Raw genomic sequence first — 13462 nt, forward strand, 5'->3', positions numbered from 1 at the left:
TATTAACTTTTAGCATAAAAAATATTTACCATATTTTCAATACTGAAGGTACCTAGATTAATAAACACTAGTCTAGATATAATCAGTATATGATTACGTGTGATAAGATAAGATGTTTAGGATCAAATTGTATTGTAATATGTTAAGTTTTATTGAAATGTATGTCTCTGTAAAAAAGATAATATGTATTGACAYGTGAACTGTAAATGATCAAGTTGCTGATGAAGTCCCCAGTAAGGGACGAAACGTACAACTAATTCAAAATAAATTGTTCATGAGATTTATTAACCGTCTATAATTCCCTTTGAGACTTATATATTAATATATTTTTTGGACAAGAATATTGATAATTAAATTATTATTATTATTAAAAGTTCTGATTATATGATCTCATAAGATAACTATTACGCGACGTATTATTTAATCAGAATACTTTTCTCTATTTAATTTGTTCTTAACGATGTTTAAAATATACTTTTGTCATATTTAAATCAAGTATTTATTTTTTATTTACCGTATTATTATTAAAGAAAAATTAGTCGTAACACAGGTAACGTAAGGATTGAGAAACTATGAAACTTTGATTGGAATCTTTACTTACATCACACAGTTATACCAAAGATAGTTCTTCGACCGTTCTTCAGAAGATTATCCATCGAGATTCTAGAAATCTCGTAAAACGTACGGTAGCAGGTGTTCGTTCGTTCATAGTTCAACGGATTTTCATTCCTACTCTTTCTATCTTGTTCAAAAATGTAAGTGCATACCGTCGTCATTTCATTTCTCAGATCTTTTCTCGCGTGAACACCACCACCACCACCACCACCAATACACGTTCACGCGTTCGATAAACCTATTATCTACGTAATAATAATAGTAGTAGTAAAAATAAAAAAATATATATATCTTCGAAGAATTTCTTCTGAGTAAGTAAAATTACGCTAGTATTATCTTTCTCGGATAAATATGGCAGAATCAATCTCGAACGATTAGGTTAAAACCGAATAAAACGTGAATTATTTTTTAACGAATGAAACGATAATGAACTGCATTTTTCGTTTGCTTACACCCCGTTTAAAAAGTATCTATCTATCTCTTTCTTTTTTTCTTTCTTTTTTTCTCGTTTGCTATAGGATTTGCTTCCGCAAAGCAACATCGGTGCTGTCTGTGATTTACGACTTTTCGCTCGGGTAAATACTATACACACTCTTTAGAGAAACTCATTTCTTTTATGTATGTATGTATGGTGTGTATGTATGTAAGCAAATATGCTAAACCATACGGGATGAACCAAATAAAGTGTTACGACCTGCGTTATCTTTCGAAATTATTACAGATACTTCGTTTCCTACATTTTATCTCTTCGAGTATTTTCTATTATTTATTTTGACATAGGTTTCAAATTTTATTCTATATGTCGAGTTTTATTTTTTTTTTTTTATTAAAAAAGAATAAAAAATATACTAATCTAATTCGTTTAGATGAGATAATAATATTAATATATTCAATATAAAATATATGATATATCGTACGTTATATTAGAAACAATATGTTACCTGTTTACAATTATGTATATTTTTAATAATCTTTTTATCCAAAAAATATTGACCTTTTCTTTTCTTTATTTTATTTGACAATAAATAGATACGTTAATTAATACTTGGAAATTTTACGTGAAACCGAAAAGATTTAACGATTCATTATTTCAAATAACAAATTCATATATATATTTTGTACAGTTTCATTTAAATATAAAAAGAAACGAAAAAAAATTATTAGCCGGATATAAAGAAAGTTCGCTTGTCTTACGTAAAGATTCCTTAATGATTAAATTATAATTTTTCTTAAAAATATATTGTACATACTTAAACTTTAACATTTCACTTGAATATGATTGATTATAAATACAATTATTTAATTCAAACGGTGAGCAAGTAAGCTACTCCAGTAACATATTTTATATGCTACACATTCCATTTCAAGTAAAATCAAGCCAAAGACAGCTTACCATAAACATTAAAATTGTAATTAGTTTTTTTTAACTTCTTAATTAAATCCACATATTTTTTTATTCCTTTCTTTGGTTCCTTCTATCCATTTCATATACAGAAACAAATTACTTTACAATTAATTGTTTTATAATTATTAATTATATATNATCTTTTTTTATTCCTTTCTTTGGTTCCTTCTATCCATTTCATATACAGAAACAAATTACTTTACAATTAATTGTTTTATAATTATTAATTATATATCTCAATATTTTTTTATAGATTAATAGAACTTATATTATAGATTACTATAAATAATATTAAATAACTTGAGAAAATATATAAATAAATGTATCAATCAATATATTTACTATATGTATATATACTGTGAAAGGCATTTAAATGCCACCCTCGAATCAAAATTTTGACGTTTTTCTAAAATCCAATGGGAATTCAGATGTTCCGGGGATTTAAATTATTCTCGCGACGTCACAAAAATTAAAGATTTGTAACAGGAGCGCATGATGATAGAAGAGGTATCAGGAGGTAATTCAACTTACCGACCGAAAAGTTCTGATGGTAGGGTAGAAAACTTACCGACTGCAAAGATCGGATGGTAACCTTCCACGCGATCTACTGACTGTCGGTAAGTTTACCATCTGATCTTCGCAGTCGGTAAGTTTTCTACCCTACCATCAGAACTTTTCGGTCAAATATATAAATGTATATAATTTATGCTTGAAAATTAAACAAATTAAGCGTTAATGAGTGCCTAGAGTCAAGGTTAATGTGTAATATTACCACGACTTTTTTTATGAAAATTATTATTTCTAAAACATATTTTATAAACTTTTATGATATTATACTATTCTTTGGAGTCTGTAGAGTATTCCAAGTGCTTAAAAGTTTAACTTTTGATTTCTAGAGAAGTATATAAAATTAATTTGTTAATGAGTGACTAACATCTAGGTTAATAGATCATTATAGTCATCTATGAAAAAGTATTTTCTGAAGCTTTTTTGTATATTTTTATGAAATCATATTATTTTTTAAAGTCTGTAGAGTATTTTGAATGGCTAATTGTTTATAATTTGTGTGTGGAAGTGTATTTAATTAATTTTTTAATAATTAACCAATGACAATGATGCTGGGCGTCTATTAAAAGCTGATTGGCTATAATCAACCAATCAGCGCTCTTGCTTTCAGCGTCAAACTCTGTACTTCGAATACCTCTTTTATCATCATGCGCTCCTGTTACAAATCTTTCAGTTTTGTGACGTCGCGAGAATAATTTAAATCACCTGAAAATCTGGATTCCCATTGGATTTTAGAAAAACGTCAAAATTCTGATTGGAGGGTGGCATTTAAATGCGTTTCACAGTATATATACATATAATAAATATATTGATAGATATATTTATTTATATTTTTCCATGTTATTCAATATTATTTATAGTTTTCGATAATATTAGTTGTATAAATCTATAAAAAAATATTGAGATAATAAATATTTATAAAACAATTAATTGTAAAGTAATTAGTTTCTGTATATGAAATGGATAGAAGGAACCAAGGAAATGAATAAAAAAATATGTGGTATTAATTAAGAAGTTAAAAGAAACTAATTATAATTTTAATTTTTATGGTAAGCTGTCTTTGGCTTGATTTTACTTGAAATGGAATGTATAGCATATAAAATATGTTACTCGAGTTGCTTACTTGCTCACCTTTTGAATTAAATAATTGTCTTTATAATCAATCATATTGAAGTGAAATGTTAAATTTTAAGTATGTAGAATATATTTTTAAGAAAAATTATAATTTAAGCATTAAGGAATCTTTACGTAGAACATATTTATGACAAAACATTGATAATTGTTTCAATTACTCTTATGAAAAATATAGAACCTATTGTTCTTGTTGTAATATTATTAATTGTAATATTACAGAAAATTATATTTTATTCTCTGATACTATATACGAAATAAAATAATGAAGCTATAAAAAAAAATCTGATCATATATATTGTGTTTAACTTCAATCTAATATTAAGTAAATCATTATGGTACCGTAAGTTATAATCAGCCAGAGGCTCTACATCATCATTTAACACAATTGACTATACTTTTTATTTAAAATTATATTACGAAGTACATTTATATACATAAAAAATGTATAGCTATTGCATTAAACTTATGCTTTAAAGACATCATATTCGCATCCATGTAACAATATTCTCTTATAACGGTTATCTTCATGTTATATTTTGCATTTAATGTAGCATAATATCACTTATATCTAATTTGTATCGCTCCGTTATAAATGATACAGGAATGTGTTATCGGTTTTCTTTTCCTCCTATCGTTGAACAAAAAAAAAAAAAACTTTTTCACATAATTCTCGAACGATTGTGATTAATAATTAAAAATAATTTATCAAATAATAGAATACAAATCTAAAAGTAAGATCAATCAAAGTAAACAAAAGAAAAAGAAATAGAATAAGAAAAAAGAGCGAAGGATTAAGTGAAATCAAATGAAAAGAAAAGAAAAGAAGGACGCAGTACCGTCTTTGCATCATTATTCACTGGCCATATTTAGTGAATTACATTTTAAGTAGGCCTATATTATACGACGAAAATAAAAATATATCGTCGCAATTAAATTTGTATTGTACAAAAAGTTCGAGTTTCGCACCTGCATAATATATTATCAACGCAACTATGATCGCATATTAAAAACAATCACAACGAGCCGTGTTTTCATCATTCGACTACGTTCTTAAATTATAATTTAAGTTAAATACAATAATTGTGTCTAAATATATATATATATGTATATGGGATATTATTTTCCATAATGTTACAATAAAATCAATTTAAATCATCCGATGACTTATTACGCATTACGAATGATTATTATACACTTAAACTCGATCACTTCTTATAGAAAAAAATTATTGTAAGTTTATCCTCGGTTAGATTGTTATCAGTAATATGATGTATACACACACACATAGACTGGGCTCGTATTTAAAATACACTGCAAATTAACTTGTCGATATAATTTAACATCATTGCTCTTGTTATATCCGTTTGACTTCCTTCCTTTCTTTCTTTCTTTCTTTCTTTCTTTCTCTCTCTCTTTCTCTTTCATTTGTGTTACATTTCTAGGGACAACATTGAACAGACACTTGAGATTCTTGCAATATAACGATATACCCTTTTGTTTTCTTTTCGTAAGATATACAGCTATACAATGTACATAAATATATATTATATAATATATATTTATATTTATATAATATTATAATAAATTATAATAAATATAAATTTTATATTTATTATATAATATATAATATATATTTATGTATTTCATATATATATATTTTTTTTTTATTTCGTTTGTATACCAAACACTTTACATATACAATATATTCATCTAATTCGTTCTTTTTTTTGTATTATTATTATTATTATTATTATTATTATAATCAATAAACGTTATTTTAAATTCATCTCTGCTTTCGTAAAATGCACGACACAAAAATAAATGCTTGTATCTGAAGTATATTTTATTTTTCTCCTCTATTCTCCGTCTCACCGGCATCGTTACTTTTATTTTCTTTTTTTTTTTTTTCTTTCTCTCTCTCTGACTACTAAACTCTCACTCATTCTGTTTTTTATTTTCTTTCTAACATTCTATCTAACTCTCCCGCATTCCTCAGCAACAGTTTGAGGGCTGATTATACGCACCCTCTTTTCTTATTCTTCTTCTTCATCATCATTTTCATTAACCATACGTTAATAAACCTCTTTTTACAAAATATCACAAAAATCACACCAGCCTTTGTCCGTAGTAAGAAATGAAATCATCGTGAAAGGTTTCTTCTTCTTCTTTTTCTTCTTCTTCTTCTTTATAAACTTACACAAAATATACCACAAAAAAGAAAAATGGGGACAATCTAATAATCGTATAAGAACATTTATCCGTGGTCAGGATATTTAAAACATCATTAAAATGAAGTAACAGATTACAAGGGGGTGTGATGGGGGAGAGTAGGTAATAATACATCGGTGCATCTTTGCATGCTCGAAAAAAAACAAAAAAAACATAACGTTACAATACACGTATATGTGGTTATACATTAATGCCATGTGTTCACAATTTGGCAGTGGGCTCGCTCGCCTAGCAATTGTTTAACAAATTACAATTGCAAGCATTAGAAAAAACACATGAGAAACTATTAACAAATATATATATATATATATAATATATATATATATAGGGACGCGCACTTGATATTTGTATTATTTGTTTAAAAATATATCGAATAATAAAATTTGTTTTATCCTTAAATAATTAAATGTGTCTCGATTCAATTTAATCATTAGTTTTAAATAGAATTTTTTGCGCTTTTTTGTACTATTTTTTTCTTTTTTCCTTTCTCAAAGAGATATAAAATCGAGCATGCACACATCGTGTTGCGTTAAAATTAATTAATTATACAAGTAAATAGTTCGATTCTCGATCGCATTACAAATATCATATATATCTTAAAGCGAACAAAATGAACAATCAATCAATCATTCCAATTAGATAAAGAGGAAACGTCGTACGACGATTCATAAATTATTTTACAAACACACATTTGAGCACAGTATAGCCCTTCTCCCTTCGCATTATTATTAATATTATATTATTTAATGAGTATAAATAGACTTGTGATTGTGCATAAAATTTACAAGGTTTCTCTCTCAAGAAGAAAACTTTTCTTTTTCTTTTTTTATCAAATTCATCATTCAACAACAAAGTTCTTTAAACTTCTTTGTCATATTATATTCCTTTTTTTTTTTTTTTTTTTTTTTCAAATATAAGACACGAAGATGGTGTCTCTTCTTAACGCCAAAAATACGAGCACGCTAAAAATGCACTTCTTTTTAACCCTCTATATAATTATATTGAATTTATATATTTTCGTGTTAAATAAAAATAAATGTTATCTAACGTGGATAGATACTTTTTGTTGCGTATTTAACAACTTATATTTAAAACAATATTATATTAACTTTTAATATACACGGAGCTCTAATAGCAAAATTGTGACTTGGACGATAAAATAAAATAAAATATAATAATTAAACAAATATACAATGTTTAAATTATATAGAAAAGTAAACCATGAAATTTTATAGAGGATTATTTAACTACTACCATTTCATTAAATTCGTCCGTTATGTTACACAAATAATACAAAAATCTTGTTCACAGTTACACTATTATTTATATACCGTTCACGAGGACTTCCGGCTGTATTGTGACAGCTTCTTCTTCTTCTTCTTCATTTTTCGACAATGAGAATGTTTTTTAAACAGATTAAAATCATATATGTACGTATGTATGTATGTATGTATTTATATATAGGTGAAAACAAAGCGCCAGTGACCAGCACAACGCACGTAGTAGTATCTTAGTCATATTTTTTTTCTTGTTATTTTTTTTTTCTTTTTAATTTTCTTTTTTCGTATTTTTTTTCTTTTCTTTTCTTTTCTATTCTTTCTTTCTTTCTTACTTACTTTTGTTTCCTTTTGGCAGAAGACGAACAATGTATCATCATCATCATCATCATCATCATCATCATCTTTAAACTCTACTGTCTTTTTAATACACACTTAATCAAATTCTGATTTGAATGCAATCCAGCAAAACAAAATGCAAGAAGGCTTCGCGCGCATAAGAAAAAGTGAGAGCTAACGAAATAAATTTATAACAATGTGCAATGATCAAAACAAATTCGTTCAAAAGAAAAGGGTCATCCTTTTCGTACCTTATTTCAATCCCTTTGATAGTAAAATGTCATATTATATACACGGAACAAAACATTTATACTGTTTTATTAAAACAATATAAATATGATAACAGAATCCGATGAGATTATGGTTTAACAATATGTTGCACAGCAACCAATTAAATAATAATGAATGTGTGAATAATATATAATAATGAATATAATATTTAACGTACTCTTATGCGAATTCCATTGTATCGCAACAACACACAGCGAATAATTTTCTGTTAATAGAATGCACTGAAGTCAAAGGGTTAAAATATGAAAGTACATAAAAATGTTTACGACGAACTGTGGTGTTTGCAACAAATTGTTTACCATTCAATAATGGCAACAGGTTTCTTTGATGCACAATATACAACACCCCCTCCTCCACACAAACCACCACACTACAATATATTAATATATCAGAAAAAAAATTGTTACAATTCATTGCACAAAAGTGTGACAATTATTTTTCTATTTGCTCGCGAAGCCTTTTATTTTATATGCAATTTGTTTTTCTCAATTGATCTTCCCTCTTCTTCATCTTCTTCTTCTTATTCTTCTTTCTCGTTACCGCTTACTTTATAATTTTTGTATTCACGTATAAGATGTAAAATACGATTTCATAATGTAGATGAAAAGCAAGTACGATAAGCATAAGATTGTATTATTATTTTTTTTGTTATTTTTTGTTTTGTTATATATATACTTTTTTTTGTTTCCTTAACAAGCACGTTCCAAACACTGTCAACGACACGTAACACAATTCTTCGAAAAGGGAATAATTATATATTTTAAAAAATGATAGGAGAAGAAAAAATATTAAAGTTGTTTTTTAACTTCGATGCATTATTATTGAACGTCAAGCCTGATATTATTATTATTATTATTATTATTATTATTAATTGTCATGGGAGTCAATACTTTTTGATTAACTCTATATATATTATTATTATTAAATAAGAGAATTATGTTGGTGCCAGTTGACGGTTTTTGTTTGTCTCTTATCTCAAACCTTGGGATCCTTCGTTGTTAATTATTAAGACACTGGTAAGAAGATTTTTTTAATAAAAGGCTTCCAATATGAAAGGAGGGGACCGAAAAACCATTTTTTTCGTCCGTACGAACCTTTCTTTTTTTTTTTTTTTTGTTTCGTGTGAATAAAACTATTCCTACACCAGTTATACAACTTCTTTTTTTAGAACGAAAAAATGGATCTTAGTAGCATACTCCTATGTGAGATGGAAGAAGAGACAATTGAGTAAAATGAAAAGAAAAAAAAAATGAAAAGAATAAAAAAGAAGAAAAGTTAGATTACCCAATAAGAAGCGACAAACAACAACAACGGCTCGCTCTTTTCGCTCGTAGTAATCTTACACGGATAGTACTCGCGTTTTTTAGTACACAACTCGTTCATGAACAACGACGATAGTAGTAGTAGTAGTAGTAGTAGTAGTAGTAGTAGTAGTGTAGTAATAGTAGTAGTAGTAGTAGTAGTAATAGTAGTAGTAGTAGTAACTCGACAAAAATTTCACAAATTTTTATTTCCAATGGTTAGTGTAGTTGTCTTTTAAATAACCGGCGGCATCATAAAACGTCGTCGACGACTTAGCAAGCCAGCCAGAAACAACACGTCGACGATCTCATCACCGTAGACTTTTTCATGGATTTATCTTTCCAAGTGAAACAACATACCGAATCCATGAACTACATTTTATCCATAGATAAAAAAAAAACGAGACTATCTCGTTTTTCTCCGATTATTTCTTCCGGTCGTCCTACCCCTCCCTCCTCCGCCGGGTGGTCACGACATTTCTTCTTCTTTTTCTCGTCAACTCGTTTCTCAAGATGATCGGTTGATCACTAACATCTAACGAGTACGCTTCATTTTGCCTCGTCTTGTTCCATTGGTTCTTCGGAGACTTCTCGGGAATGATCCGGTGTAGTTCTGCAAGAAAAACAAATTAAGTGGATGCTTTCGCGTTTAATATTTGTAACTGTCTTTCATAGATCTTGTTGTAGATTCTGGTTAAATAATACATGAAAATAAATGTTAAATATAATTATCAGAATAAAGTCAAATAATTGCTAGACTTTTTAAATGTGATACTAACGTAAGGTTCGTAGGCTGTTGCATTGAAAGCGAAGCCATCGCAGATACTGTTTCCGTTTCATCGTGTTCCTTCTGACTTGCCTCTATTGCACTCATACCAACGGTATGAGCGAAGAGTTTAACACATTGCCAATGAGACATCTGTTTTATAAGATATAGAATAAAATGAAATAAAACAGATTAGATGTTTCATTATAAAAATGATGATTATTATTAATTACCTGAATGGCTATAGTCTTTTGTAATGTATCAATGGCATTTTGGCAAGGTGCCCGCGTGAGTTCATCTTCTCGAATAGGAGTTGGTTCATCCCCTAATAAAGCTCTTACGCATTCCTGAGCAGAATCGCATATTGCTGCTAAATCGTAGCCACCTTCCAATGCGAGAACAACCTTACCACCTGCTAAAGTTAGCAACTGCTGTGTCATTCTACCGAAACACGCAGGGCTGACCTTGTAACCACCAAGAGGTGCAGGATGACCAATGGCAGCATCGAAACCGGCAGATACTAGAATGATTTCAGGATCGAATACTTTAGCGATCGGCATAACGATCGTACGAAATGCTGCTAAATATTCGGCATCTCCCATTGGTGGATTTAATCCACCAGACCATGCTACGTTCACGTTGTATCCTAAACCTTCGCCGGTACCACATTCTGTTGGTCCTCCCGTACCGGGGAAAAAGTTACCCTCGTCGTGTCGGTGTATGGAAAGATAAAGTACTCTAGGATCGTCGTAAAACATATGTTGAGTTCCATTTCCATGATGAACGTCCTACAAAATGTTCATCGTTTCAAGTCCCTCGAATGATAATTCGAAATGTCCGGTTTATTAATACCAGGAATTCAAAATGCAAGTAGGTAAGTATTATTGTGTTATTACCCAATCAAGAATCAATATCTTTCTGATGTCGAGTTTTTGTTGTAATAAACGAGCAGCGATTGCTACGGAATTGAAGAAACAGAAGCCCATCGCTTGATTACTCTCCGCATGATGTCCGGGTGGTCTAACGACAGCAAAACCATTCTTGATGTCACCCATAGCTGCTTTCAAAGCGAGATCTACCACGCATCCTACTGCCATTCGGGCGGCAGGTGCGGTGTTTAATTCGTTCCACGTTGTATCAGAATCAACGCCTACTCCTCCGCAAGGTAATTCAATAATCGGTAATTGTGGAAACTTCGTCATGTCTAATTTCTGACGATTCATAGGATTCGTTCCTACGTAAAAAGAATATATTCATATTTAAAACAGAAATAGGTATAAAATTATACGTGTTCTAATACGCGAACATTATTATTATTCGTTATTAATTACCGAATAAAAGCGTGTGAGCCTCGCTGTGACAAGTTTGGATTTCTTCTAATGTAGCCTGACGCGAACGAACTCTACTGCAACGCTGAGACAATCCCGTTTCCGATAGTCTAGCCCAAACACTTTGTAATCTACCGCCGTGTTCAGGATGGCCCCTTACAGTTTCACCACAAACACAGGCGTGTTTTAGCATCAATTGATCATACGCCAGTCCTGTGTTAGCTCGATGAGGAGAACCCCGAGCAAACATATCACCACCGCCACCCTGAGGTCCTTCGTGAAAGTTCAAATCAATAATTATATCTTACTGATTCCTTCCGATGAATGTCCTCTCTCGTGGTGTATTCATCATCATCATCAGTTATAGTTACTTTCGAATAAACAGAAACTAAATATCAAATATCTCTGGCTTACCTAAATGTACCAACGGACTAGAGAGTGCTCTGGACAGTGGTCTGGATTGTGAATTCCTTCCACCGGAATAGGCCGTAGACTCGTTCGTCTGCAACGTATGTCTCATCATCAGATCTCTCTGCTGTTGCAAAAATTGTTCGCGATCCCTCTGTTGCTTCGACATTTCACTTTCCTCAGGCAAATCCTTTTTCCCCGTAAGATCTATAACTTCGGATTCCTCGGTTTCCGGTGCTTCGTCCAATTGATTCGTCTGTCCGCGAGAACTGACCCGCGTCAATACGGTCTGACGTATCTGTTGTTTCAAATAATTATGCGCCTGCTGTTGATCGTGCTGATGTTGTTTCTCGATCAGGTATTCCTCGTAATGCGCGGGCGGTGCCATCATACCTCCTTGTAACATCGGATGACCGAGAGGTAACGGGGCGGATTGAGTTCTACCTGGATGACGTTCGGGAAAAAAAAGTCAAATTAATTTCAAACGAACCACTTTGTTCAGTTTGCAATAACTCGCTAATGTGCATGCCGTGTTTTTTTTTGATGCGTTGATTCTCCTGATGAATTCTTTGATTTATTTCTTTCTTTATTTTGTTTTTAACGGAACAGAGCACACACACACACGTGGAATTGTTTGTTAAGGGAAGAAAGCGAAAACATACTACCTAAAGGCCGGTGACTAGCCTTCTGCAGTCTCGTATGTGCTACTTGTGTATCCGTAATTGGATATACCGGGTGTTGTCTGCTGCCTACTGACACTTGTTCCAAATTTTGCATTTGTTTGTGAATATATGTAGGATCACCATCGATTACCGTTAACGATGGATAAAACGGTAAGGTGCCTGGTAACATTTGACCTGTCAACGGCATACCAAGACGAGCTGTGAACGCGGCACGAACTTCCGCTTCCGACACCGGTGCTAATTTCGATCCGCTCTGCTGATAAAAATTACACAATTAATGAACTTATCCAATTGTTAACATTAATATTATATAAATGATATGATTTTTGAAATATAAATAAGATGTTTTTTCTTTTTTTTACCTAAACGTAATCAAACAGATAATAATAATAATAATTATTATTATTATCTAGACTTACAGCCGAACTGGATGGAATTTGTGGTCTACCCAATGAAATATTGGGCATGGACGGTGAACTAAATAACGAAAGATCCGAAAGACTTCCCTGTTGACTACTACTCGTCAGCGGACCACCATAACTCGTACTCTCGCTTTCCTATATAAAATCAATGAAAAAAAAAAAATCCAATGAAATTGTTTAACATTTTGTTTTTTCTCTTTTTAAAAATCCAATAATATTTTTCTATCGATTAATTTATAATTTGTGTTACCTCTTGTATCGCTGTGTTGCTACCAGCAGTTGGACTCGCTTGAGAATTATTAACAGTCGGCGGTGAGTTAGGCCCAGATTCTGGATTACTACCAGCATCTGAAAACGATCGGGTTTGTTTTCTTTTACGTTAGTCCGTAAAAGCGGCAAAGTAAGCGTTAAAAAAAAAAAAAAAAAAAAAAAAAAACAAAATTTGATTCCACCAAAATTGATCGAATATATAAATAGTAGAATCAAAAACAAAATAAAATAAAATAAAATAAAAGAAAATATATTATGGAATATTTTTGTATGTATAGCGAGATACTCTAGGCGCTCGAATTCGAATCGAAATTGCATTGCTTTTAAATTATAATATAACGGCAACGTAAAACAAATAATGAAACAAAAAATTTTGCGTGATAGCTAGCTTCCTCTAATCGTAAAAAATCAAATAAAATATATATAT

The 13462-nt window shown here is 30.5% G+C and overlaps 1 protein-coding gene across 7 annotated transcripts in view; it reads right to left on the minus strand.

Moving 5' to 3' along the window:
• Positions 1-5444: 5444 nt before the first annotated feature.
• The window catches only part of LOC106789201 (histone deacetylase 4), a 79883-nt gene continuing 71865 nt past the window's right edge, over positions 5445-13462 (minus strand). For 5 of the 7 annotated variants that reach the window (XM_014753208.1, XM_014753207.1, XM_014753212.1 and 2 more), the window contains exons 9-17: positions 13016-13113; positions 12763-12900; positions 12323-12599; positions 11667-12104; positions 11256-11525; positions 10821-11158; positions 10158-10712; positions 9938-10077; positions 5445-9771 (exon numbers count right to left, since the gene is read on the minus strand). In XM_014753208.1, the coding sequence (XP_014608694.1) occupies positions 9708-9771; positions 9938-10077; positions 10158-10712; positions 10821-11158; positions 11256-11525; positions 11667-12104; positions 12323-12599; positions 12763-12900; positions 13016-13113 (2318 nt within the window). In that variant the 3' untranslated portion in view covers positions 5445-9707. The remainder of the gene's footprint in view (positions 9772-9937; positions 10078-10157; positions 10713-10820; positions 11159-11255; positions 11526-11666; positions 12105-12322; positions 12600-12762; positions 12901-13015; positions 13114-13462) is intronic. The other 2 variants (XM_014753209.1, XM_014753211.1) reach the window with 2 other exon arrangements.

This window comes from Polistes canadensis, unplaced genomic scaffold (assembly GCF_001313835.1).
Source record: "Polistes canadensis isolate GaletaPanama2010 unplaced genomic scaffold, ASM131383v1 scaffold_170, whole genome shotgun sequence".
NCBI lineage: Eukaryota > Metazoa > Arthropoda > Insecta > Hymenoptera > Vespidae > Polistes > Polistes canadensis.